Source organism: Sphaeramia orbicularis, chromosome 21 (genome assembly GCF_902148855.1).
Source record: "Sphaeramia orbicularis chromosome 21, fSphaOr1.1, whole genome shotgun sequence".
NCBI lineage: Eukaryota > Metazoa > Chordata > Actinopteri > Kurtiformes > Apogonidae > Sphaeramia > Sphaeramia orbicularis.
In genome coordinates this window covers 25,309,350-25,334,140 of record NC_043977.1, presented here as the reverse complement: position 1 = coordinate 25,334,140, position 24,791 = coordinate 25,309,350, and the positions used below count along the sequence as shown (strand labels likewise).

Below are 24,791 nucleotides of genomic sequence, written 5' to 3'. Positions count from 1 at the left end.
AATAGAACATGTGAAAATTATCTTGGTAAGATTTTGGTAAGAAATAAGATTTTCAAGATCGATTGGTACATTTGGTGAGATTTTGATTTTTGCAGTGTAGATTAATTGGACATCTAAGCCATCAACAGCTACTTTTGACCTGCTGATGACAAAGAAAATATTAACTTACAATTTATCCTTTTGGAAACATATGCATCAAATTTCCTCCCTACTTTTCAACACTTTTTAAATTATTATTATTATTATTATTATCATTATTATTATTATTATTATTATTATTATTAAAACCAACCACTTCCTGGTGGTACAAGATAAAATAGTGAGATATAAGAACTTATTTTTAGACAATAGATCTTGGAAATCTTATGTCAAGAAATCTTACCAAGATAATTTTCACTTGTTCCAATGGGCGATTTTTTTTTTGCTTAATTCACCATTTTTAATTTTTTTTGCTTACTTCAAGTTCTTATATCTCACTTACAAGTTACTCTCCAGGTGATTATGTCTTATTTTAAGTATGGTGAGATATTTTAAATAGAAATAAGAAAAATACACTTGGTAAGATTTTGATTTTTGCAGTGTATGATATAAAAGTGATACCATTCAGTCTTTCTGCTATATTTCTGTTGGTCCTCTGCTTAATATCATATGCTTGAATGATAACTGCTTCACTTTGTAAACAAATCTTCTAAAAATAAGAAGGCCTGCACAGCTAATGTCAGCGTAGACTCTCTCAGGGTTTCCCCTCACCTGCTCATGTTGCCCCATTTTAAGGGAAAATGTTAGCTACCTCTGTTAAACCAACCATTTAACTCCCTCTAAAGTCCTACGTGCTTTTACTAAGCTCCGGGTCAGCGTTTTTGCAAAGACAGACTGCCCTTTCCTAAGCAATGATAAACTGTGCAAGGTCAATCTGCCCATCAGGTATTAAACACTCATTTAAATTCTTAATAAAACAAATACAACAATGAATGCCTGGAACAGTTAATTAGCTCCACATCTGAAACTCCAGGCTTTCAACAGGGGCTCCAGAGAATACAGAGACCAAACACAAAACTCCCTGGGGAACACTGCCTTAGTACCAACCTTATAGCATCAGTTTACTGCGTCTTAGGCAGAGCCAGTGGACATGGCACAAACAACTTTAGAGTTAATCTATTATGGATGAGACAAGAATATGCCACTGTGTGTATAAATGTATGTGTTTGGAAATTTGTGTGTGTTTTAATCCATAATGAATGACAAGAGGCTGTCAGTGCTTTTTTTTTTGGGCGTCAGGAGATGTCTGGGTGTTTGTGTGTCTGCGCCTGGTATTTGTTTGACGGTTGAATGTATTTATTAACAATCCCCAGACGTTTGTTTTTTTTTTTCTAATAAACAGCACAGCTAACAGATTCTCAGCTACTATAGATTATTTTGTCCAACAGAATTTACACTGCCCAACAGATTGCTTTGCTGCTGACACATCAAAAGCAGATTGCAGTACCATTTTCAGCGGTATAGGTCGTACATCTGCTCTCCTACTTCCATTACTCACTTGTATCCACTCAACTTAAACCATATCGAGGAAAACTGTTATAGCCTGTGTACAAAAAGGATTTCTCGCTGTTCTTATTGACTCACGCTTACATCACTAGCAAATCATACCCTAAAAAGCAATGTGGTATTTCACAGAGGTGAGTGCAGCGAGCTGTGCACAAGCCTCAACAGACCAGTTGTACTCTCACTTAAAAGCTGCTAATTTTGTAGTTCATGCCTCACTTGTGTCTTCACCTTCAAGAGCAGAACATCCTGTCTGTTCTGCTTTTACACTGCAGATACCCAGCATTGTTTCTCAGCAAGACAACTTGTTTTTGTCGACATGAGCAAATATTCCCTGCTGATTTTAACATGTCTGTGCTGTCGATCTGAACCCATCCCAGTTCATTTTTTCATCTCTGTGATTATGCTCGTAAGTTCACCAAAGCAAGATCAGGATAAGACATGTCCTGTCCTCTCAGACTGGTAATAAATCATAATCTATTTGTCTGAATTCTGCCCTGTTGCTGTGGATCGTTAAGTACTGTCTGCCCTCTGGTGTCTGCACCCACAGCGAGGACTATGGATTTGTGAACGTTGCTTACTTTTATGCAAAACAGATCTTTCTTTACATGGCGTACGCATAAGAAAAATGGAGAAAGAGAGGGAAAAAACTGCAAAAAAACCAAATAAATAAAATAAAAATGGGGCAGAGAGAGAGTGCTCAAAGGGGTAGGATTCAGTATTTTTGCTTCCTGTGAAGTTGTGACAAAGCTGACTGACAATAACATCAGCAATATCAGTATGCATGCTATCATCTGCATCAGATCTCTCAGTGATGGGGCTCCTTTAGTCGAGACAGACTTTTTTTTTTTTGGCAAGAGTCGACAAAAGCTGTCGCAGAGACACCTGCGTGAATCACATAGGCCGGAGAACATTCAGGTAGCTCCACAAGCAAAATGCAAACAATTCATTCCCTCAGAGTGAATGTCGTTATTCCTTTGTGCCACCTTTATTTATGGAATGGGTGGCAGCATTTGTTCTCGTCTTCATCGGGAGTGTGTGCATCGGTATGAGTCAGGATGAATTCATAACAGAACGAGTCAGGGAGACGGTTATGAATGGCATGGACTGGCAGAACACTATAGTTTACTGCTTAGGTGTTATGCATATGTGTGTGAGAGAGAAAGAGAGAGAGAGAATGAGCGAGTCCTACATTAGATGAGTTATGGATGGTAAAATGTGATTTGCTGAGGCTGTCAAAAAAGTGCCCATTTAACTTGTGGGAGGCCCTCTAAGCATCACTTATCCCCTGACATGCTGACCTGCTCCTTCTACTCTCCCCTGCACTCGTAAGCACACACACACACACACACACTCACTCACAGAGCCGAGTGAACATGCAGAGTAAATAAACCCTCATGTTGTTTGGGAGCTCAGAGGTCGAAATCCCACGCTGACTATACAAGACCCTGCTGCCTGCTGGGCATTAACCTTGAATACATGGTTAGAACAGGACTAGATAGTCAAGATGGGTGCTGGAAGTGTTGTTTTTAGTGATTTATCTTTAAATACTAAAATGCTTGAAAGGGAAGGAGGGATTTACACTGGATGTATTTTATTGCAATAAACTGACAATAGCAAAGTGCCTTTTTAATGGTCACGATGGCAACTATTTGAAAGAAAAAACAAAAGAAAAACAAAGCATGGTCATAGAAAAATACATCACTGAAAATAAAGCATCACCAGCTGAACTGAAAACATCACCACAAACTATTTTACACCTAAATCTGGAGCCAGCACACACCCAGCACATGCAGCCCTCGAAACGCAGCTAAAACACTGTCATAATACCTGGAGGAATTTTAGGAGGTGGGTATGCATGGTTTTATTATTATCATTATTATTAATATTACAAAATCACCAGAGTTTGACTGCACAGCTCTGGTGTGGTACTGTGATATTACACATCACCACGACTTCCACTTCCTGGCTCTAGTCTAGAATATAAAAAAAAAAGATTCAATTTTGAGTGAATTAAGTCTAGATTTACAAGAGATACAAGAGTTTTACACTGCTACTTAAGCAGCAGTTAAGTGGCACCATTTACCTGCATTTCTGGGAATGTTCAAGATTTATAAAAGGCAATCCAGTCAAAATGATATGCTGCCATTACTGTCATATCTTGTCAGACCTTTCACACAGCTCCTTTTTTATGATGATAAAAAGGTCTGGAAGTACAAAAGAAAAATCCACTTGTAGTTATGAGTTATATCTGTCAATGGCGCTACCATTGCAACATATAGCAATGAGTAGAGAATGGCTGTTTATCAGACATGTCAGACTTTGTACTATCATGTATTTAATGAGGCAAAATATCTAAAATGGTCTATGTTAACCATTCCAAATTATGCTTGCAGAAAATGAAAGCTCCACATAAAATGACTAAATTACATGATACAAATGTAATGTATACTATTTGGGGTTTTGGATGTCAAACAGCCACGAAAACGGTGCATTTTTTTTATTACTGAACATGACATAATGAGTATCACACTGTCCCATAAGGCTACCCTTGGCACGAGTATTTTTGGCATCATGTTATACTCTGAATTTAGGTAGAGTTGTTCATAATGGACTACTGCCATTTGTTTTTTTAATAGGCACCAGTATCTGGTTGATTTTAAGTGCGCACATTCTACAAATTCTCCCCTGAACTTATCTTACCTACATAAATACCTTGGAAAAATGGTAAAAACCTCTGAATATACATTTAACACCGATCTTAGCTTTGAACACACTGATTTAGTTGGAGTTAAATTTGCTGCACATGCATCACAGTCCTAACTTCTCTTCTCTGCTTTAGCGATAAGTGTAGTCTACTTGAAATGAACAAGTTGGCTTGAAAAACAGTGAAGGAAATTGAAATCTCAGAACTCTGTGAGTTGTGTCAGTATCAGCTATGTACTTCTGATTTTTTGACATAAATTTGTTTAATGTAGTGCTGCATAAAAGCAAAGGATTAAAAAGACAAATATGAACAATAATATCAAACACAATCTTTACAACACCCACTCATGAAACTACTTCACAGGTTCAAGGGGCATCTGGATTGGCAGTCGAATATTGTAAATGATGACGGACTGGGCTTTGTGTTAACTCTTGGCTCAGGAAGTTGGGGTGTTTGGGCACTGCTCTGTCACACAAACACAATGCTCAAAGAGTTCAAAGTTTACAAAACATCAAAATTCCTCCTGCAATATTGTCATGCAATATACATGTTGACACAATTGAGACAACAATGTCAAGTTTCAAGAGTTTTCATGTTCAGTCTGGCAGTGAAAGGGTTAAGCCCAGATCGGCGGGAGGATTTCACACCTCTCCTGGCTGTTGCATTCCAGGAGAGGTGACACAGATTTTCAACCCTTCTGCCTTGCGTCAGGAAAGATGAGGATGCCCTCAGCTAGAATCCATGATTAGAAGACGTTTTAAACAGTTCAGTTTCAGCCGTCTTTGATCAAACATCCTACCTAGGTGTTACATCACATTTCACTAAATAAACGCAACTCAAGCAAATGCATTAAGTGAATCCATTTTTGTGACTTGTCTGTTCAACTATTATACACACAAAGCCACAGTAATTTTCATTATAGTTATAGATATACAGTGTTTTTACACTGACTGAACTTGACAATCTGGTATGAAATGCTACAGACTGCAGTGCGCAGGACAAATCTAGCATTTCTACATCTACCACATTGCCAACACACAGGCTATTGACACAATCTGCTTGGTGCAGTTGCCTGGCAACACAAGCAGCACAGTTCTTTGAGAATTTCAAAGCAAAAAAGAAAACGTTACAAAGCTATGCAAAGTAGTAAAAAACAATAAATAGAAAAATCTTTAAAATGAACACAAAAATTAAACATTTCCCTCCCTCCGTCAATTTGTTGTTATAATGTGCAGAAAACATTTTTAGAGTGGTTCACTAGACATCTACACATAAATAATCTTTAGTGTGGCTCTAAACTCATCATTTTTCTTTTGAAAGTAATATGCATCTTCTGCGGTTCTGAAATCTTTTAAAGACAGGACATGGTGGTCACACTGGGCAACTTAATGAAATGTGCAAGGAGTTAATTTCAGTCAATAATTCCCACTGTGTGATTTAAGCAGGACAATTCTATCGATTTAAAATGAGTGTAAAAATCGCCCTTTCGCCCACAAGGCCCATAAAGCCACAGCAGGAGGTGAGCAGACATATTTACAATCTGCCTTCGGACCATTCAACTTTTTTCTTTTCTTCTTTTCAAAACATTAGTTACTGAGGACGGCATGGAAATAAGGAGGTCTTGGCACTGAAAAAATCCCCTCATGTCAAAGTATGTATATCCTCAGCAGGAGAGAGCTGTTCATTTATTCTCCAACACTGCAGACCTCCCTCTTTCTCCCGCTGTCCTGTTTTTGGAGAGGAGGATAGAAGAGAAGAGCGGAGCAGTCTCTCACTAAGGCCAGAGTGTCTGGCAGTGTTTAAGTGGCGCACCAGGACCTGTTTCTGTCTGCCAAGGCAAATTTATTGTGGAGGCAGGTGGGCCAGCACACATACACACATCCTCACTCAGGACACAGACTTGTGTGTCCTTGCCTTTGTCTCTATGCAGGCTGGCAACCAAGTCATCAGCTATGGAGTCAGTGGGCACAGAGCATCACTATGGCAACCAACATAGTGGGCCAGGCTGTGGCTGCTCTTGGATCAGTGCAGAGACTTTATTGGCATCCATTCAGTGCCGGAGTTGTATAGAGTTTCTTCTCTTAAATGTTCTTCCCGCATTTGGCCAATGATCTCATGTGCACAGTTTTGTTTTGTTGGAAAAATAGACAAATATTCAGTCATAAAAATCAAAATGCAGCTATGACATTAACTTTCACAGAAAACAAAAATGAGAGGATAATGATTCTCTCTTGACCTTCGATTCTCTCTCAGTCTGTTACTCGTGCTAACATCGCACACCCGTTCAACTCCACCCACGCACAGACACACAGATGCAGTCACTCACACTCTCAGAGACACACACACACACACACACACACACACACACTATTAACACAAAATAGGTAGCCACCAGGGTTCGGATTGTTAAACTGATCAACTGATTGACTAATTCAACACAGCAGTGAACGACAGTAAGGTCTGAAGGTGGAGTCCAGATGTGCTCCCTGGCATTGTGTTGGCTGGGATCCACAATGTGCACGAGGCAAGGCCGAGAGCCACGCTTAGTCAACAGAGCCGGGGTGAAGGCTGAGGGCGGGCGGGTCCAGACAGGTGGGAGAGTAACTGAGGTGAGGTTCTTTAATCCACAGGAGGGGGGCGCCGTTCTTCCCTTCCTGACTTTTGCTGTTGTTGCGACTCTTGTAGCGCACCAACAGCACTGCGATGAGGAGGATGCCGAAGATGGGGAAGGGGTAAAAGAAGACGAAGTAGAACAGGGAGTCGTTGGAGCAAACGACGGACTGTACAGTTGATGCTGTTGACAGAAGAAAGAAATCAAGGTTATGATCACAACCTCAATAGATAACACAAATATTTCATAATGTCTTATTCGGCAAGATCCTGAAGATATCATATCTTTTACAGAATGAAAAGGAAACTAGGGATTTGTAAAGTGATGAAAGAGGTATTGACATCATTTAAGCAAAAGAACGTAGTAAATCCAGTTCAAGTCCTGCTTGAGAAAGTACAAAAGCATTACCAGTACAATGTCACTTGTTTGGTCCTTCATACTGACATATAATTACATACGCTATTAATCAAATGGTTCATAAAATATTAATACTGCATAATAGCCTTTTAGATCTGCTTCACTAGAGACAGCCTTTGTAAAACCTGCTCAAATAACTTAGTCTTTCTTGATGTTTTACACACTTCGTCTGGATTTGAAAGGTCTGCTTTTACAAATCATGGGACAAATACAGGACATTCTTAAAATATTACACTCAAGTCTTTTAGCCACTTACAAACTAAATGGTAGAAATTGCCTTTCTTTTATTTGTAATTGTTTCTATAAATGCATTTTTTAATGTCATTTAATGCTTTACCAATTTTAATCTTATTGTATTTTATATTTTTGTTGAATTTCTGTTCAAATATGCCCCTCCCACCCATTGATTTCTGCAATATAAATACAGCTTGATTGATTGATTGACTGAGCTGCTGGAGGTTGAATTAGATTTAACAACTTCATATCCAGTTTTATTTACCAGAACACCACGTCTGAGGATTGATCACATCATCAGTGGGTGAGGAGAAACAGAAAAAAACAAATTCCGGACTTTTTTCTCTAATCTTTGATGACTGGATGATTGGATGGATGCTTTGAACATTTGTTGAAATGAAACCATTTGTGCAGTTAAGACAGAAAAATCTGTTTGGTTGATGTGTTAACTCAGACATTGAAATGTGAGCTGACAACACATTGATTTTTGTAAAACATCAGAAAACAAAAAGGTTTGAAAGCACTATTTCAATCTGTAACAATTTGATATATTTTAAAAGGCTGTTATATTGTCCATAGTCCTTCACCTTTAATAAACAGTATATCAAGCTGTAAAATTGATGTATCAAAGCAGGCAGTGTGCCTAAAGGTATCAGAGACTTCATCTTTTTCTTATTCAAATAATAAATGTACTAGTATATAACACTGGTCTAGAATCAAAATGCACCATGAATAGAAATAGTGAAACTTCACCAAATTAGAGTCTCAAATATACAAAAGCTAGCCGGCTGTATTTTTTATTATATAGTATTGGGTCAAAACTTGAAATTCGATGAATTAATGAGAGAGGAATTAAAGAGTAATATTTGTCTCTGAGCTATAACTTCCACTTCAAAACGCTGTCTGCATATTAGAATACATTCATTTGTTAGACTGCTTCTAGTTTAAGACTTATAAATATACATAAACTTATATATATACGGTTCTGTGCAAAAGTCCTAGTCCAACATTAGGTTTGTTGGTTTACTAAAGTTCTAATGACCACACATTTACATTTCTCAGTCTCTGTATTAACATATAATATGGATACATGGAAAGTATGCACAGCATTAAAAACAAAAGTGTCAGAGAAATATCAGCTTCTATAACCAAAGACGTCGTATTTAATGTGATGTTTTATGCCAGGTTTCACTCGACACACGTCAGATGTTTTTAACTGTTTGTGCTGCTTTTCGTCATGAGGTCAGGGGGTCACACTATATAGTGATTTAACCTTTAGACCCCATTTACTTCAGTCTTTTGTGCATCTTTATAACCTGTGCACATATTTCCTCTATGTTATTTTTGTACCTGAAGAAAAGAGAATGAGAAATAAATATGTATGTTCATTTTGACCCTGAAAAAACAACAAACCAAGAGGTGGACTAGGAGTTTTGCACAGTACTGTACATACACTGCAAAAATCTAAATCTTACCAAGAGTATTTTTCTCATTTCTAGTAAAAATATCTCATCATGCTTAAAATAAGACATAATCACCTAAAGAGTAACTTGTAAGTGAGATATAAGAACATATTTTTAGACAATAGATCTTGAGAATCTTATTTCAAGAAATCTTACCAAAATAATTTTTACTTGTTCCATTGACACATTTTGTTGCTTGAATTAAGCAAAAAAAAAAAACATCAGCCAATGGAACAAGTGAAAATTATCTTGATAATATTACTTGAAATTAGATTCTCAAGATCTATTGTCTAAAAATAAGAGCTTATATCTCGCTTACAAGTTACTCTTTAGGTGATTATGTCTTTTTCTAAGCGTGATGAGATATTTTGACTAGAAATGAGAAAAATACACTTGGTAAGATTTTTGATTTTTGCAGTGTAATAACACTCTTTCATACCGTCTATCTTGAAAACATCAGCCAACCAGAACTTTTGTCATTTGTTTTCTAATCCGCCTTATCAAAGTATACAGGATTTAGCGCATTTTATCACTAAAGGAGATAATTTCCAAAAAATGTAGATCAGTGTCATTGGTCCCACTCAGAGGCTGGTTTTATGCAGGATCTGATTATTAGTGTGTTAAAACATTCTAGTTTGCCAAAAGATAAGTACAAATATTAAGCATTAAATAAATGTGGACTAAAATGACAAAAACTTCAGTGACCTCTAGGTTCTAATAATTATAAAATTAGATTTAAGGCATTACTTTGGCTATATTTGCCTTTTGAAAGTTGAAGAGTATAAGTATAAAGTAATATTAAATGCCAAGTATGAGTTAATGTAGTTAAGTACTTTCCACACCTCCACTTTAAATGTATATTTTTTCACTTTTTAGAGCTTTCCTGAGCTTTAATCCAATTTAGAAGACCAGGAAAGCCACATCACTCAAGAGAGGGATAGCATATTCCCATTATCTACAAGCTCCATAAAGACAGGACATATCAGGATTGGGAAATAATACAATAGAGACTGTGCGGGTTCATTAATCCTTCATAAAAGAAGCAATTAATTACCATTTGAAGAACCTTTTTGCTGAATTTTAAGTGTAATATTATAGCTTTAAGTACGGCTTTATTCATAGTTACAGCTTATTAAAGACACTAAAAGGATCTGGGTAATAAAGCTCACCTTGCTGCAGTACATTGACGATCGTGAACCCAGAGTTGTTGGTGGCCAGGCGGTACCATGCGTTGCGGGGGTTGAGCAGCCACTCCTCCACATGGCAGTAGTACCGGCCTGCGTCTGTGGGCCGAGCCCCTTGGATCGTCAGACTGTACTGGTCAGAAGTCATTCTCTCAAACTGCAAGCGGGAATTTGGTCCTGCCTCCTCCCTGGGGCTGCAGTTGCCATTTCCAAAAACGGCATCATGGCCAATGGAGAACACACATTCCCGTTCTCTGTCCTCTTCACCCAGCTGATCATCGCTATCCTCGTCGTCAGAGTGTTCGACGTACCAGGAAACAGAGAAGCGGGAGTCTCGGGACGACTGCGAAGGGATGCTGCAGCCCAGTCGGATCGAACCGGACTCTGGTACTGAAATGTTCGACTCCAGCTCCTCCACCTGCAGTCGAACTTCTGCAAAGTTCAAAATGTTGAGAATGAGGGAGACGGATAGAGCCAGAAATGCAATATGAAATACACTGACGCAATTAAAAGTAATTCACTATATTCACTCCAAGTTATAACAGTCACATTTTAACTGTATTTTAACAGGAACTGAAATAATAAAGCACTTAATCTAAGAAAACCTAGTGCATGGGAAATGGACTTTGAGGATTTGCATTTTTCCTCTCTCTATTATTTATGGGATTTGGACTGACAAAACTGATTAAACTGAGATTAAAATAAGACATAATGAAAATGTTTAGTCAAAGCACTAATTCTGCTTCAAATAAAGCAGTTGATTATATAGACAGGCACAGGAACTTTAAAATATGCCAACAAAAGAACAAGAAATATATCCCATGGTGCTGCTCACAGCTATCGCCAGTCCTCCAGCTTTTCAGCAAGGTTAGATCCTACCTTGAGGCTAGTGTCTGTCTATACGGGTATGCTAAAAACCTTCAGGGGTGGTACAGTGACCTAGTTGCATTTCAGTAAAAAAATGTCAGTGCAGAGTTGGCTTGCTCAGGCTCCTCTCACTCTCACTTTGGATCTGTTTTCTTGTTAGAGTAAAACGAGAGGTAAAAAGGACAGCAGGAGAGCAGGAGAAAAAATTGTTGGCACCGATCACCCTCCATCTTTCCTCCCAACAGGCAGATTTCTGGCTGACTTCCTAGGTAAATGCATTTTTAGCACCTTTATGAATATCCATGATGACTATACTGTATATTTTTTCCAGACATTACCATATCTTCAAGAGTAAACATCAACAAACTGCCTATGCTCCATGAATAAAAATACCTTATTGTTTAAATGTTAAAGAGGAACTTGTGATGAGCTTCCAAATTGCATTACTTTTTTAGCCAAAGTTGTGACTAAATCAAATAACAAATGAATAAATTTTGCATGTGATGCAGCTTCATAAATTATTAAACCAGTGTCAACTTCACTACTGGTAAAATATAATACTTTACCTCCCTTTTGATCTACATGCAGTCTGCTTTATAAACATAAAGCACCAGAACAAAACATTCCTCTGAAAGATGCCTGATATAAGTCACCTTCACCTAATGCGCAACAAATTCATAAAAAATGATGTGTCAAGGTTGAAAGGGCGGGTACTTCAAGATAACAGTCATGAGGTGGAATGTCCTGGTTTGGGTGACAGTGGGAACATTATAGCCTTGGAAGCAGTTTGGAAGGTTTTGGCCTCGAGACAAGTGGATTTGTTTATTCATCTGCAACAGGCTCCGCCCCCTGGTATCATGTACGACAGCTGGCGTGACCGCAGCCTGTTTTTCGCCACCTGAACTCTGCTTGAAAGGTGTAAGGCCATCAGAGCGAGTCGGCCTTGAGCAGGAGTGAAGGAGACGGGACGGGGGTTTTTGACGAGGGTTTGTGTTGATCGTTAACTGTTCTAGAACAGAACAAAAGCGACTGCAGCAGCATTATTACAGTTAACAAAAAATAAGGTAAGAAAGTGGAAAAAAGACTAACTGAAATAAAAATAAACATGACACTTTTGAAAGGCAAACTAAACAAAAACAAGTAAAAATGCCAACGAAACTAGTGTGGATTAAACTGCAGGTAACATCACCTTCAATTTCCTTTTCTGCCAGTGTTAACACTTAATGATGTACAAGAATAAAACAGCTTTGCACAATATAGAGTCTTAAATAAACAATGGTTTTGGAAATACTCTTTCAACTAACCCTTTTCAGCTTCCATCAATCAACTCTTTCCTCACAAAACTAAAGCGAAATAGAAATGAAGCAAAACTAGGCTTTTTCTCCACTTGTCTAAAACTACTATACTTGTGCATCCATGAAAGTAAAGTCAAATCAAAAACCAAACTGAAAAACTAAATAAAAATCAAAACCAATGAAAATTTCACAGCTGCACTTCTAATTCTACCCCGTATGGGGAACACATAAGCGAACTGCAGCAGCTCAGACTCCTGGCTCACCTGGCTGTCTGACCAAAACCTGTGTGAAGCCCGAGGATTCCCTGGAGAGTCGATACCAGTCCCCATCTGGGTCGCTCAGCCACTCCTCCACTAGACAGTAGTACGTCCCCGAGTCACTGCTTTCTGCTCTGTTCAGGGTCAGCACGTAGAGGCGGGGGGAAAGCCTCTCCGCCTGCACCCGGCGTCGTAGCCTTTCCTCGTCGGCATAGGCGCCGTACTCGAAGGCCCCGGAGCGCTCGATTCTCAGCAACAGCTCGTCGGCCTCTGACCCCGATGCGCGCCTCACGTACCAAAGCACAGCATGCTGGGAGTCCTTATTGGTCTGGGAGGTGATGGAGCAATTGATCCTGACACGGCTGTCCTCCAGGTACACCTGAGACTGGTTGGTCTTTTGCACTCGTAGTTTACTCTCTGCAAAGAATTAGGAGACACAGGGATCAAAAAGGAGGGAGAGAGAAAGAGCGGACCATCATTCCTTTGGGTACAGGAAAATGTGAGCACTGGTGACAGGTACACAGTGCAATTTCTGTTTTGTGACAGACGACCTGTAGTTGGGTTTATTTCTGGTGGCAGCGGGGCAAGGAAAGATAGTGGTGTGTGGGTGAGTACAGCAGGTGACAAGGAAAAAGAAAAGGGGGAAATGAGGAAGGATGAGGAAATGTCAGGTAAATCAAAGACGAGAGAATGGGAGGTCTGTTGGTATCAAGGGGAAAAATGTAAGATAAGATGCATAACAGCGGGGTGAAGGAGGGAAATGGGTTGGAAAAATAAATAAATTAAAAAAAAAAAAAAAGGGCTGGGGATATTGTTTGGAAAGGTACAAGACAAGAGCAGGGCAGGGGGTCTGACAGTCTGCCTGGAAAAGAGTGAAGAAGAAACATTTATAAAGTCAGGCAAGGACGGAAGGAGAGCAAATAGGAGTGGAGGAGATGATAGTACGGTGTGACTGAGATGTCAGGAAGGAGCCGAGGCTGCCCCGAGTGCTGTGACAGGATTGGTTACAGTGACATCGGTTGTGGGATAGGATTAGCTGCAGGTACATCAGGTGTGACCGCGACCAGAGCCCCACTGTCAAATGCTTGGGGGAAGGATTAGTTCAACACAAAGCATGCATGTAGAAAACACACACATGCACGCACACACATATGCACGCATATACACCTGACAGCAAATATACAAGAAAAGCTGAGATACGTAAACAGACGCGGGTGGAAATCTATCCAGTAATGAGACCTGCAAGATTTGACGTTACATGACGTAAATTAGAGGAATTGCAGAATTACTTGAGGAGGAGGAGGAAAATTACGTACTCATCACATGTCTAAGATTCGCTTCACACATACTAACCAGAATAGAAACAACAAGAAACTGTATTAAACCTGATTCTGAGTCCGATAAGTAAGTTAAATAATAAATAAATGTTCTTTTTTTCCCCTCGTGTCAGTATAGATTTATGATGTGAGGGAAGACGATGGCGAGACCTCTGTGAATTCAGCATTTATAAATTAATTAACTGATTTCATAGTATATCAGGTAAAAGTACAGATACTGAAAACTGTAAATTAGCTTATAATGGTACCATGAGTTTAATACTGAACAGACCTAGATGGCAGAGTGTATGTGAAATGTATATGACAGCAAGAGTCAATGCTTTAAGTGATTTTAAGAAAGGTAATATATATTTATTTCTGGTTTAACCCTTTCATGCATAATGGTCACCACAATGGACATCTATTGTACAGCTGTTCTCTTACATGTTCATGGATTTTGTTGTTTTAGTTCCATATCAGCCAACACAGTGGATGCTTATGTGCCATCCCATACACTGCAATTAGTAATAGTAGTTGTAGTAGTAATTTATTTGTTCATTTAACAGAACATGATATATACATACATACAGTTTGGATATCTATATTAAACATAGGTGAAAAGGCGTAGGCTGAAGCAACAGCTTATTTATGCCTTCCCTGTTTACAAGAAGAAAAGCTGCAGAAACCAAACAAGATAACAAGACGGCCCAGTTTTAAACAATAATATAATAAAACAAATAATATAATCTAAGCAAAATCTTAGATTCACACTGATAATTGGCTTACAGGGGTTGGGCAAAATAATGGAAACACCTTAAAACATCAACAAAATATAATTTAATATGGTGCAGGGCCGCCTTTTGCGGCAATTACAGCCTCAATTCTCCAAGGTATTGATTCATACAACTTGTGAATTGTTTCCAAAGGAATTTTAAGCCATTCTTCAGTTAGAATACCCTCCAACTCTTTTAGAGACGATGGCGGTGGAAATCGACGTCTTACTTGAATCTCTAAAACTGACCATAAATGCTCAATAATGTTGAGGTCTGGGGACTGTGCCGGCCATACGAGATGCTCAACTTCATTAGAATGTTCCTCATGCCATTCTTTAACAATTCTAGCTGTATGGATTGGGGCATTATCATTTTGAGGTGAAGGTGTTTCCATTATTTTGTCCAACCCCTGTACTTTATCCTAATAATAATTCATACTATTACTGTAACTTTGCTGTTCTTGATAAAGCTGATCTGCACTAACATGTTTGAGTGTAAATCAATTGCTTGCTATTGTTATTAGACTGTAATCAGCAGGGTTTTTTTTTTTTTTAAACAAAAACTTTTTTTTTTTGCATATTATCTCCATGAAGTGAGTAGTAACTAGTATTAGAGTATGTTAAAATGTGACAAAACATCAGATTAGCTGCATAAAAAAAAAGACTTATTTCATAGTTTTCACACAATATGTCAGTAAATACGTTTCTTTGCTTCTAAAATTAAACACATGGGGTCCCAAATGAGTGGACATTTTTGGAAGTCCATGAAAAATAGGTTCATAAGTAAATTTTCATGCTTAAAGAAGAATAAAAACACTCAGGAAAAAAAAAAAAAATCTTGATTAAGGTTCTCATAATTCATACATGAAAGGGTTAATGACTCTAAAAATTAAGTAATCCTGTGCTTAGCAAATATAAGGTTCAATGCTACACAATACCAGCCCCAGCTGTGGAGACAATTTTATTTAATAATAATGCAGTTTTTTTTATTACTGCTTTTGCCATTTTGTACTTACTAAAAATAAAAGTCAATCAAAGCCCTAAATAAAAGTCAATTAAAGCACATACAGTATTAACAAGCATTAATAACATGTACGGTAAAATGTTGCGCTTCAGTCCTTTGTTTCCTTTTGGTTCTACTTTCTACAGCTGACAAACAGTGATTCAAGAGGTATTAGTTACCCAATTTACCAACAAATTCCCTGTTTTTCTCTCTGCAACAGACATTGTGCAGGATGTCATCTACAGCATATCTGCACGACAACGGAACACGTAGAGCATTTCAGGATTTGAGGACTAATATCTGCTGCAACTGTCTAAATAAAACATTTCATTTGATGTGTGTAAACAGAAATGACAAGCAGTAAACGCATGGAAAATGTACTGGGTAAAAACTGTGAAATAAACTTCTAGCCGTGTTATATTTCTTTGACACAAATTCGGTTTTGTAAGATTATCAATAAAACCAACATCTCTTCAACATCTCACTGTGTTTTAAATGTGTTAAAAGTGTTCCTAATGTAATGTAAATGACAACTGAGAATATGTGTAAATAATCTACCTGGGAAAATGTTATACTCCTGTAATGCTCATGACTGAAATATTTCTTTTTTTTAAATGTAAGACGGTGAAACCATCTGCTGAAGATGTTTGGATATTTAATAAGCAATGTAAATAATGTACATATGTGGTCCTTATTTGGTAAAAACCATCAAATTCATATGTATATTTTGTAAACTGACTTATTCCAATGTAAAACCAATTTTCTAAAACAACTTTCTGCATTTGAAATTTAGTATGCCCTCCTCGCTCTTGCTCAGCTTTACTGTGACTGACTGGCTGCCTAGGGTCACAACCATCTGGCCAGAAAATGTAACCCTTATCCACAGACTTGCAAGCATACAAAAATGATTGCAGTCAGATTGTGCTTTTTTTTTTTGCATTATATGTACAGTAGGTACACATTTAATTGCATCCAAAAAGATGTTTTACCACAAGGCACTACCAGACCACCCTGATGTGCAACGGCATTTCAAGCTGGCGTCTCAAATTAGTCATCATCATTGCCTCGCTCCCCACTAGAGACTTGGTAGGAAGCCTGACAATCTCCCCATCCGGAATTACTGCCGAGCACTGCAGAATCCTGGCAATCATTTCTTTTTTTTTCTTTTTTTTTTTCTTTTTTTTTTTTTTAGGAGAATTACCTCAGAACCTCCTGAAGAGGAACCATGCAGGATTGGATTGGCACAGGACAAAGCGATTCTCTGCTGTTTTCATTTGAAGTTCGAATCCGCAGCCAGGAGAAAAACTGGGGGCTGAAAGCTTGTTGCTGTACATCAGTGTTTACAGAAATGGCTTTTCAAAGCTAAAATAGGCTAATTATTCAAGCCCTATTAGGTACCATCTAAGCAATTATAAGTTATAATAACTAAGCACTTACTTAAGCAGAGACAGAGGGACAAATAAATTGAACAGCAATGGGTAAAAAGGCCAGCTTTTCTTTTTTAAAACTGTCTAAAAGCCTTAGCTCCCACCAGAATCCTGCTCTTGTGAAATATCTTTGTAAGAAAATAGTGACTTCACAGACCCCACTGTCACATCATCTGACACATGTCCACTCCCACAGAGACTGTGGTTTCTCCCCATACAGAAACTGCAGTCATCCACTGACATGAGCTGGAGACGTCAGGCTAAAAATTATAAATGCTGCACACACAGAGCAGACTGTTTTTGTACTTGGTATTGACAGTTGGTTTTCATACATTGTGGGAACAAACTCAGCATAAAGACCCAGTTCAATATTATATTGTTAATGAGGCTGCTCATGATGTGAGTGTATTTCCTCAACTGAAAGAGTCGCTCTGCCTCTTTGTGTGCCAGTAAGGTTGTCAATACCAATTTTTAATGTGATTGCGTGTTCTCTGCTACTCTGTTTTCTTTAATGAGCCTCAAGGGTGCATCCACAAAGTACGACAAATCCATAATTGGAAACAGTTTTTTTTTTTTTTTTTTTTTTATCTCTGCTCTGCATTACTTTATGTGCCAGTCAAACTTGGTTTCTGCTAATGACAGTGCATGCACCCATCACCTCATGTTTTTTTGTGATCTGGTCAATTTTTTGGTGTACAAAATAGAATAAAAAATATATCTATCTGCATTAATATATAACTTTATTCCTCAAGAACCTTATAATAATTTTCTTGTTAACCTTAAACCTAAATTTTTTCCTGACCTCTCATACGCTTCACTTGCCTGTGTAGTTTCCAGGGCAACCCTGCCTCCATGAACAATGCAGTGAAGCTGAGATACTGAAAAAGCCCTACTGAGCTTATCTAACAGTAAGAGAGAGCAGACTCAATTAAACAAGGCCAGATCCTTTTGTTTATATCACCAGGCATGATTAAATACAATTTAATTAAAAGTCAGGCTCTTTCTTCACAAAATGCTTGAAAATATTTTATTGGACTGAACAGAGATGCAGTGATATGAGCTGTATCCAGGCAGTGACTCTCACTCCACAGCTTTCTCAGTTTCCCTGGGTTGTGTTTCAGCACTTTGCTTGGGCATGTACCATCTCTGCAGTACACACCAACACATCCAGACACTAATTGGCTCATTGAACCCTTGTCACATCCCCTTCCCATATGTGCCCAATTTGTCTCGTTTAATAGCTACATGAACAGCAAAGTTGAGACAAAGCTGTCCTTATTCTTTTTATTTACCAGTGGAGGTGAGTACACAAAGGCTACAAAACAGCAGCCCAGTTTTGATAAAGACGAAAGATAGTAAAGTGCACCCTAAACCCCAAAGCCGCACCACACAACTCTTGTTTATGAAGCTAACAGCAGAGCAGATGAAAACATCTGAGTCCGGGGGGAGGAGAAGTGTACAGCTAAGGATGCTATCGTGGCACGTCAAAGCACACTAACCACTGCTTACACACATGCCTGTAACAAAATTTTAGGACAACTTCAAAGAAGCTCAGAAAGTGCCTGGCCAAGTGTTCAGGGGAGGAGAATACAGACTGAGATTGTAAATCAAAGAGTGTTATCCCTTATTCTTTGACTGCGGAGGAAATTCAATTTATTTTCCATCTATGTTTTATTATGCTGCTGCTTGAGGTGAAGTCTTTCAATACAAGATCGACTACAGACGTCAGGGGTTAACATGTCCCGTCTATGATAACCTCTTTCTTTATCAAAGCCTTTGTTTGGACCATCACCTCTTTCTTTCACACTGTGTCACCATGATCTGTCTCTCCTGATCACATTCTGTCTAATCATCTGACACTCACATGAATATTCAGCGTCCTTACCTGTGGTTTATGAATATTAATGAAGCCTAAATGAAGTGTGAGGAGCTGGGTTTCTACAGAACACTTTGGCTCTTATTAAATATAGTCTAATATGTACTTAATGACCGCTGAGCTGACAACCCATCCAGCGGGCCACAGATGTAACGTTTCCACTTAGTTAAAGAAAGAAGTGGGCAAGAGTCTGGAAAAAAGAGACAAATAGATGAGACGGATGAATAAAAGCAAAGAGGCAGACAGAGGGAGAGGGATGAGATTTTTTTAAAGATGACAGGATGAGAGAAAAGTAGGATAGTTAAGGAATATATCCCCAAACTGAACAGATATTCACAAGCACCTACCAACGCAGAGCAGAGGAGTAAGAAGGAAGGAGGGAGGGTGCCTGGAGAAGATGAGAGAGATGTAAAAGACAGAAAGTGAGAACATGCTCCTGAGGGGATTTTGGAAAGCAGCAGGCAGTCTTTCCAGCTCCACTCCAGAGGACTTATAGTCTTAATGGCTGCCTGCTCCGCCTTTAGCATTAGCATTAGCACAACCCAGGGCTAATCCACAGCCAGGACCCCAAGCATGTCAAGACTGTGGGTTTAGACACGCCCTCATCCCCTGCAGAACCGCTCACTTTGGCTTGCTGTTCATATCAAGCACACATAGACGATGTCCCTCTGGTCTATCTGGACCTCTGTCACACAAAGAGGGTATATATCAGAGCAGACGACGAGGAAGAAGGCGCTGAGGGATGGGGTTCCCCTGATAGAAAAGCCACTCCTCTGCCAAAATGGAAGACTAATTTCTATGCTAATGATGGCGATGCATCTGTGATCCCATTGTGTCACAGGGATATTACCACTTCTCATCCCTCCCCTTTCCAACTCCTCTTACAATATCATTAAGGAGGCTAATTATGGGGATTTGTGCACATAACGGCAGCCTTGAACGCACCCAGACAGCCCCACACAGACACACACCTCCACCTCATACGACTTCTGATCTTCACAGCTGCTACCAAAACACACATCCACCGACTTCCCTGCACATTCTCTGAGACGGACAAGCCGGAAGAGGCTGATGGCTGAATGAGAAGAAGGATGTACATGAAGGGGGGTGAGACAGGGGTCAGGCCGGGGGAACTCTGGGAGATTAATGGTTCAAAAAGAAGCATGCAGGCTTCAGGGGAGTGCACAAAGATGTATCAGATTGAGCTGTGGGCTGGTGTGCATGTGAATGTGTCTTTGACAGGGCTCTGCTGATAAGCATAAAACACATTATGCTCATTAAGCCACAGAGAACAGCAGCCATTCAGTTAGTGCAGGCAAGAGAATTGTGTGTGTATTAGTGTGTATTCAGAAGGCGGCACTGCTGAGCCTCTCTTCCTTTGCTCCTACTATTAGCCACTGATTTACATTGGGAGAGGCAGCACTGTAGCTGGCTCTGAGTTACGACTTCAATTATAGCAGCAGCACAATGCAGAAGCTCATGTGTGCATGTGTGCACACACAGGTACTTAAGAGCGATGGAGAGAAACAACAGAGAATCTCATTGTGTCTGCAGATTGGTCTGAACGAGGAAATGAGGCCTGGATTGAATTGGATTTGACAGAGTCTAAGGGCGTGCTCTGGTGAGAAAGAAGACCCAGGGAAAGAGTCTGACCTTGAATGTCGGAAACAGGCGTGATTAATCAAAAACCTTTTATGAAATTATTTTCTGTTTCAGTGCACCCCTCAAAGGCTGTTCATTTATCACCCATTATGACCCCATGTTCAAGCAACAGACACACTGTGAGTGCAATTTTTGTTATTTGCACATGCAACATGCAGTATGTATAAGTACAGAGATGAGGCATGTTGTGCATTGCAGGCATAAAGGAAGGCCATATCAGAGTACTGCCACAGGTGAAATACTGAACTAATGCGTAAACCCAAACTTCAGCTGCAGCTGAAAACATGGCACAGGAAAGATTTACAACAATGTTACCAACAATACCACTGTGATAAAGCTGCCGTTTTCTGCAAACAAGCACAGCTGCCATATCCTTATTATTCATGAAAAACTGACAATGTAGAAGAAGCTATTTGAAGAAAAATGTAAACATAATGGAGAGAATTATGAGGAGGAGAAGGAGGAGGGAGAAGCAGGGAATTATAAAATATTGAGAAATCACAAGAGTGAGAAAGAGGCTGGGGGTGAACGTGGAGAGAAACATGCAGCTAAGTGAGAGTGAAGGGGAAAGAAGACATTAAAGGAGACTTATGGGAGGGAGGGGGGGTGGACAAAATGCAGAGGGACACAGATAGAACAGCAGCTAAAAAGGATAACGTGAGAGTGATCGGTCAGGGCTTAATGAAGACAGACAGCTTCTATCCATGGCCTGATAAGCGGGAACCTCCAATAACCACAATGACACCAGCACTATCAATAATAGCCGGGTGGCAAGTACTTCATTGGCATGAAAAGTGAACACACGCACCATCTGCTAGTGCCAGCCCATATTAAATGGGAAGATACCTAAAAGACGTGGGAGAGATAGAGACAGTGTACAAGGCAGGACAGGAGAAAGTAGGAGGAATAAATTCTCTAACTCAAAGCGGGACCACATGAGTCGAAAACAAGAGTGGAGGATAGAAATACGAAAAAAAGGCTTCCGTTCCTGAGCCGTGGTGTTTGATCGTGTAAGTGAAAGGTAGCCAAGCAAACGTAGGTGTGCGAAGAGAAATGAGGAGAAACTCTAAGTGGGACAACCCCCCCTCTTTCCATCATCCCAATCATCCTTCTAGCTCAGCCAATAACCAGACGGTCTTAATATCCCCCTCCTCATGCCAGACACACAAGCACTAATGTGCACATGCACACACTAAAATGATGAGAAAAATGTATTGAACTCCCAAAACCATCATTAATCTAAACTCCAGTTCCATTAGGGAAGATTCAGCATAATTAGTTTTGCGTGTTTTCGGTGTGTAACAGGGAGATGAAGAGTGAATTTGTGTGTGTATGTGTATCTTGGTTTATGAGTAGATGATATTAGATTGTGTCGTAGAGACTGAGGCTTCCCTGGTGATCTGCCATGCTGAACATGTGTTTGCCATTATTGCATTTCAGAAAGAAACAAAGAGAAAACTCAATCAGGTGAAATGTAATATCACTCGCACTGTATGTGGAACTGTATATAGTGTGCTTACGTTTGTGTTTGTTGAAGTCTTCTGCTGTGAAGGCTAATATTGAGTCCTGCTCTACTATGAGATAATTACACTTTGGCTCTGGGAGGTAACCCCTTAGTGTGTGTGCATGGCCTGCAAGCATGTGTAAATGAGCATGATTGTGCTCCAGTGTGCGCAATGGTTTTCTCTACATCGCCTGTGGTGGATAATTCGAGTCCAACTGCTACACAGGGTTACCATTAGAATAAACAAAAAATATCCTATGTGTGTATGCAAATATGGTGGTGAACTTTCCTGATATGGCCCTTGGGATGTGAACACAGGCGGTGTGCTGTTAATGTGGAATGGAACAGGAAGCAGGCCTGGGCTGGGCTACAGACACATCACTAGGTTGATGAATGGTCACGTTGACCAGCTGACTGCTTCTGTGTGGGTTTGGTCCAGCTTTTATCTTGTTCCAACTTGTACTGATGCATAGACGGTGGATCAAGAGTGCTATTTCTGATGTTAATTTTCACTCTCTGCTTTTGAAGTCCTACAATAATTTAATGAGGAGTGTCATTGCGCATTTGAAAATCTTCTTATGTTTGGCATTCACACGCATCTTCTGTTATGCATTCGAGATGATGGTGTAATGGAGCAACAGAAAGCTCAGAGAAACAGCTCTGACTTATGTTACTGGGTGCAAGAGTCGAGGTGGGCCTCTGTACATATGCAAAGTAAGCATATGAGAGCTCACACAGGCACATCACAAGAAACATTGTTGCAGGCTCATTCATGCAAGAACCTAGGCGTGCACATGTGTACAGTGTATGCACACACAATACTGGTGAGGCAGCTCATGCATATTGAGCAGGTACCTCTGAAAGCATGATTTAAAGTCTCTCAATTATGTATCTGGTGAGATGCTGTGTTTGCTCACACCTCATTACACACACTCCCCTTTATCCTAGTTCTTTGAGAAAGAAACTGCAAATGCCAGCCACTCATTTAGCCAGGAGTGGTTAACATTTAGGAAAATGGAAAGCAAAAACCAGATGGGGAGGAGAGGTATGAGGCAGACAGAAAGATGGATAGAGAGGGAGAGGGAGAGACGTCCTACATTCTGACAAATGAATCATCGTCTAAATGAAGGTCTGAATGCACAACCAAAAGAAGTGGAGGAGAGAAACACAGCATGACCATGACTGAGCTGGGCCTCAGCCGCCAGTGAGATAAAGAAATCCCTCAACTGCCCTCCCCCCCGGGAGACATGCAAAGTTATCACAGTGTTAAGGTTACTGATTGGCTTTCATACGTCAAGTGATCACATCGTCATGGTTACTGATGACATTACCAAGGTAACTCATCACTTTGTCATGGACATACTTGTAGAGAAGAGGGAGGAGGGCAGATGTGGTATTTATGACCCAGCTAAATATCAGTGTGTGTGTCCTTATATTTCGTTTGGTAAATAAAAAACAAAGTTAACTGTGCAAGGGAGAAGGCAAATGAGCATTCGGGATGATAAGTCGATTTCTAAATGACTGCTGAAGGGCCTAGGGATGCTGTCTGTTCTGCACGAATGGTTAAGGTCAGAGCACAGTCAGTTGAGCAAGTAAAACACATCTCTGTGCAGTGGTGTTACTTTGTATGTATGTGTGTGTGTGCGTGTCTGTTTACATCTGTTTGTATCTGCGTGTGTATCAGAATCAATAGAAGCAGAGAATGAAGGACTATACTGTATATGTGACTACATTACACAGGCTCCCTTTGAAAGCGCTATTGATCGCAACAGTCTCCAAACTCAATACAAGCATCTTACTTAGCCTCACCTCAACACAGAAGCGCAATGGAAGAGTTCTGCGTGTAAAATATCCACTCTTCACAGTCACGGACACAAGGAGAACATTACATGCTGAACGTTTTGGATGATGTATAATTGATGGGACTTATCCTCTGCCTACCAGTGGTGCCAACTTAGCAAATTTCTTGCTAGATTTGGCAACTTTTAAGGCCTCCCTAGTGTTTGCTTTCCCCAAAATAAAGTGATAAAGCAAGTGATTTTTTGGGTAGTTTTCAGCTGTTTGCAAACACAGGTTTCTAAGTAAGTATTTTGCTAAAGAGGAGCAAAAAATATAAGATTGTTCTTCTTTCTGCTCATCATTCATAATATGGTCATTTTACTGACATGTAAAAGCAGATATTGTTTGTCTTTGTCTTTCTTGTACATTACCAGGCAAAAGTTTGGACTCACCTTCTTATTTAAATGACATGAGATGGACCACAGATGGCCAACAAGTGCTCAGCATCATTTGGAACTCCTTCCAGACTTTTGGAAAACATTTCAGGTGATTACCTCATGAAGCTCATCGAGAGAATGCCAAGAATGCACAAAGCAGTAATAAAAGCAAAATGTGGCTATTTTGAAGAATATAAAATATAAAACATGCTTTGAGTTTTGTCACACCTTTTTAAACTACATAATTCCATATGTGTTCATTCATAGTTTTGATGCCTTCAGTGAGAATCTACAATGGAAATAGTCATAAAAAACAAAACAAAACAGGTGAGTCCAAACTTTTGCATGGTAGTGTATTTTATGAATAAAATAATTGAATTAAACTAATGTGTCTCTGACTCTATTGACTGGTCAGTGACAGTTACAGCCCCTTTAGTC

General features: G+C 39.5%; 1 protein-coding gene across 1 annotated transcript in view; it reads right to left on the bottom strand.

Moving 5' to 3' along the window:
• Positions 1-1,325: 1,325 nt before the first annotated feature.
• Positions 1,326-24,791, bottom strand: part of igsf3 (immunoglobulin superfamily, member 3) — a 94,213-nt gene continuing 70,747 nt past the window's right edge. Inside the window, exons 8-10 of the mRNA XM_030124771.1 lie at positions 12,584-12,994; positions 10,144-10,590; positions 1,326-7,043 (exon numbers count right to left, since the gene is read on the bottom strand). Of these exons, the coding sequence (XP_029980631.1) occupies positions 6,793-7,043; positions 10,144-10,590; positions 12,584-12,994 (1,109 nt within the window). The 3' untranslated portion in view covers positions 1,326-6,792. The remainder of the gene's footprint in view (positions 7,044-10,143; positions 10,591-12,583; positions 12,995-24,791) is intronic.